This window comes from Dipteris shenzhenensis, chromosome 15, assembly GCF_047967505.1.
Source record: "Dipteris shenzhenensis isolate YYH24624 ecotype China chromosome 15, Dip_SZ_1.0, whole genome shotgun sequence".
Lineage (NCBI taxonomy): Eukaryota > Viridiplantae > Streptophyta > Polypodiopsida > Gleicheniales > Dipteridaceae > Dipteris > Dipteris shenzhenensis.
This window is the reverse complement of record NC_141610.1, coordinates 18,864,146-18,868,376: the sequence shown is the minus strand read 5'-3', so window position 1 is coordinate 18,868,376 and position 4,231 is coordinate 18,864,146. Positions and strand designations below refer to the sequence as shown.

The following is a 4,231-nucleotide window of genomic DNA, read 5'->3' as shown; positions in this document are numbered from 1 at the left end:
GCGAGGGTGCACTCAAAGCACACGAGGGTGTGTGATGAAGAGAGAAATATGACATGTGCACTAAGAGAGAGCGTGTTCTGTGATATAGAGAGAGAGAGAGAGAGAGAGAGAGCTCCAAGATAAAATACTCATGCATAGAGTAAACTAATAAGTACAAAGCCAACAGTCGAGGGGGTAATTCGAAAATCCTCCCTGAGACCCACCGAAGCGGGTCTCTAGTCGATCGTTGTTGTTGAGGGGTCATGCTAATAGTTGGTATGATGTGACGTGGTCCAACGCTTGAGATCTCATCTCGGAGCAAGTAGTGAGCACGGGGAACGTATGTACGATGGAAGCTGGTGCACGTAAAGCATGCATAAGACAATAGACACAATTTTGGTGTTGCTTTAAAATGCTCAGTGTTTTTGTTAAAGATGGAATTAGTGCAGATTAATGGCTATGGAGCTGCTGATGCTTCTTCTCGTGCTTCTTGTACTGTTGAACGTCGTCGCCATAGCCATGGCTGCGCCTTCTTCTCATATCATCTCGTCGCTCCCCGGCCAGCCCCCCGCTTCCTTCCTCCAATACTCCGGCTACCTCCCCGTCCACCCCTCCTCCGGCCTCACCTTCTTCTACTACTTCGTCGAAGCTCAGACGGATCCCTCCTCCAAGCCCCTCACCCTCTGGCTCAATGGAGGTCCCGCCTCTCCTTCAAATCCTTCCTGGAAATCATGTTGCTTTTGCACGCATTAACCCAATCTAGGACCTCGTCGCTGCCGCTGTCGGGGAATAGTTTTAGAGCCGAAAATTAACGTTTGCAGTACCATGATAACGTGATGTATCTGTAGGAAGAAAATACCAATCTAGGACCTCGTCGCTCCCAATCTAGGACCTCGTCACTCCCGCTGTCCGGGAATAGTTTTAGAGCCGAAAATTAACGTTTGCAGTACCATGATAACGTGATGTATCTGTAGGAAGAATATTTTCTTTCAAAGAAAGATTTCCCAAGACTTTGTCGATTAGGTGTTGTCTCAAGGTTCTCAAATTTTACGCCGGAAATCTTTAATTTTGCGTAGCGTCTTCACGTGAGGCCCTAATTTAAGCTAGAGCCCGCAGTAGACGACAGTCACTGGATCGAGCAAAAAATGATTTCTGTGTGTTATTTGTTCGTTATAATCTGGACTGTGTATCGGCAGGACCTGGGTGCAGTTCCGTCGGCTATGGGGGGTTCAGGGAAAATATTGGACCGTTCCTCGTGAGCAAAGAGAGCGGGGAGCTGATAGCCAACGACTTCTCATGGAACAGAGGTTCTATCCTACAAGACTCCGCTCCGCAGCATAAATGCTTTGACCGTTTGGAATGAAACGGCGTAGAACTAAATCTGTTGTCTTAATGCATACCTCGTGATTGGCCGACAGCTTGCTAGTCTACGCTCACGAACAGAAATTCAATCAAAATTCGTTTCTGTATCTATCTGGTGCTTGCCTCAACAGTATCCAACATGCTACACTGGGACTTTCCGGCGGGAGTCGGCTGGTCTTACTCCAACACGAGCTCCGACTACATCGCCAACGACACATCCACCGGTGGGGATGAGAACTCGCAATCTTTGCAGGATTTGAAGTTCCTGTGAATGTCTCACCGAGAATCGATCCGTGTATGGATGCAGTTGCGCAAAACTTCCAATTTCTGCTGAATTGGTTCGAAGCTTTCCCAGAGTACAAGGGGCGCGAATTGTTCATCACAGGCGAGAGCTATGGAGGTGTATCATCCTTCTCATTAGTTCATTTTCTTCGTCTGCTTGCAAATAGATGGATCATCCATGTTTTATTACGCATGTGGTGATATCAAACCCCCTTCTGTTTTCCTTCTTCGTGTAGGCCATTTCGCTTTTGAGCTCGCAGCTGTGTTGGTGGATTACATTAGTGAGCAAGCCGACGAGACTGTGTTCAATTTAAAGGGCATAGCGGTATGTCGCCCGAATTTTTCCCCTTTCTCGAAAATTTAATAAGGCAGACAGCGTTTGGCTTTCTGATTTCTGGTGTCGTTCTGGGGTCGATTTCTTGTGTTGCTTTTTGATTCTAACTATGCTTGCGAGAAGACATCCTATCTATTCTTTTGGATTTCTGATTTGTGTCGCTCATCGATTGGAATTATTTTGACTGTAGACTGTTCATTTCTTTCGATTTCTAGTGTGTTCGGATTCCGGTCGATCGTTGATTGTACATTCTGTGGATCTCTCCGTCAATCACTAATCAGACACTGTCTTAACAGATTGGCAATCCGCTCCTCAACGGACTAATCGACGTCTCCGAGGGTGCCTTCTTCCAATGGAGCCACGGCATGATCTCCGATAAGACCTATGCAGCGGTGATGAACAACTGCAACTTTTCCATCTCCTCGGTTCGCACAGACGCCTGCATTGCAGCAACAGCCGAGAGGTCTCGAGAGTTGACCGATTTCATCGATACCAACGACATCCTCATCGACGTCTGCCTATCCCCTGCCAACGAACAAGTCCGGCGACTGAAACGATTCCTCAAGGTACATAAAACCTTTTCTCTTTTAATTAACTAGCCGGTGTGTATTACCGTCACTTGCTTCCACCGGCGGATGTCTATCTTAAGACCGCCTTACCATTGATCCGTGGCGTCGGCATTAGGCCTCTAGTTTATCTCTTCCCGCCATGTTTTTGTTGTCTCTCCGAATTATTTTCTGCTCAAATATGCCCGCCATGCTTTGCAGGATCCTTTCTTCGAACTAATTCCTCGACATTCTGATCGCAGATTCCCATTAACAAAGTATCATCTATACCCGATGGATCACTTGACGTTTGTATGGACGACGAGCTGGTGGCTTACATGAATCTGCCGTCAGTTCAGCATGCTTTTCACGCAAATACAACTGTCTTGCCCTACCGCTGGTACTACTGCAGCCAAGGGTATAGACTTCTCTAGTCTCTATTTCTCTCTCTCCGCTCTCTTTTTTGGGCTTCTTATGAACCATTTTGAACCTCTGGCAGAATATCGCTTGTCTATGACTTATCGAGGGTCGATGACTCCATGTTGCCTATTCTAGCTCACATTCTCGAGGCGGGAGTTTCCATCCTCGCATACAGGTGAGAAACACTTTTTTTGGTTGCATGATTTAAGTAGTCTTGACAGACAAGCACCAGGGACTTGGGCGAGCTGGAAATTTTTGAAACTACCTGGGTCACCGATTTGCGCAGTGGAGACCAAAACTCATTAATTCCGTTGAGTGGGACGAGGCGACAGATTCATCAACTCGCGGAAATCATGAACCTGAACACGACTGTGCCTTACAGTGCTTGGTTCGAAGGTGGACAGGTAATAAAAAAGGAGTGAGAGAGTCGAAAAACCATTTCCCTCTCGTGTGATTTTTCAAGCTATATATTTGCATCATTCGGTTTCCCTTCTGATTCATCCTTCTTGATGCTGAATCGATTCCTTCTTGCCGAAAATCTGTGGCCTGCAGGTGGGTGGATGGACACAAGTATATGGACCTCTGAGCTATGCGACGGTGCGAGGAGGAGGACACATGGTGTCCTACAATGAACCAGCTCGCGGCTTTACGTTGTTCAAGAGCCTGCTAACAGGCGAGCCTTTACCACTGGACTCGCCATCACTGCAGTTACGAAGGCAAGAGCTGGACCATCAAAAAATATGAGCAATGATCAACCAAATAACATGCATCTTTGCATACATCAAAGCTCTCTTCTTTGTGTCTCCCCATTTTGAATCGTGTCAAACTCGCTTCTAACAAGGCGCATAGAGCAAGATTCATTTATCAATGTCAGCATAATCAAATCTCATATATAATCAAGTTTCCAAGTTTCAAGTATCATGTTGCTAATTACCAAATATAACAGCACCAACAAAGAGTAATCATCTTTGAACACAGAATGATATTAGAGAACCTATGTAATAGGCAATAGTTAGACAAATCCATGTACTAAAGAAGTTATGTAATGGGCATATGTTACACAAATCCATGTACTAAAGAAGTTATGTAATGGGCATATGTTACACAAATCCATGCACTTACATGTTCTAGAATACCCTATAGTTTCCACCGTATGATGTTACACATGCTATTAGAGAAGCTATCCCTATCAAAGCTCTCACAATAATTTTAGAACCCTACGTTGGAAAATCCTTTGTGAGTTAGGTCACAAAATACTTGGATGAAAAATCAACCACAAGCTAGTCGAACTTCTTGAAGAGTCTCACAA

The 4,231-nt window shown here is 45.4% G+C and overlaps 1 protein-coding gene across 1 annotated transcript; it reads left to right on the top strand.

Annotated features, from left to right (window-relative positions):
- Positions 1-438: 438 nt before the first annotated feature.
- Positions 439-3,666, top strand: LOC147893493 (serine carboxypeptidase-like 44). The gene is made up of 10 exons (XM_087386303.1): positions 439-676; positions 1,176-1,286; positions 1,473-1,565; positions 1,649-1,741; positions 1,860-1,948; positions 2,254-2,523; positions 2,766-2,920; positions 3,002-3,097; positions 3,209-3,326; positions 3,475-3,666. The coding sequence occupies exons 1-10, from the start codon at positions 439-441 to the stop codon at positions 3,664-3,666; spliced, it is 1,455 nt and encodes a 484-aa protein (XP_087242429.1).
- The last annotated feature ends 565 nt before the right edge of the window (positions 3,667-4,231 follow it).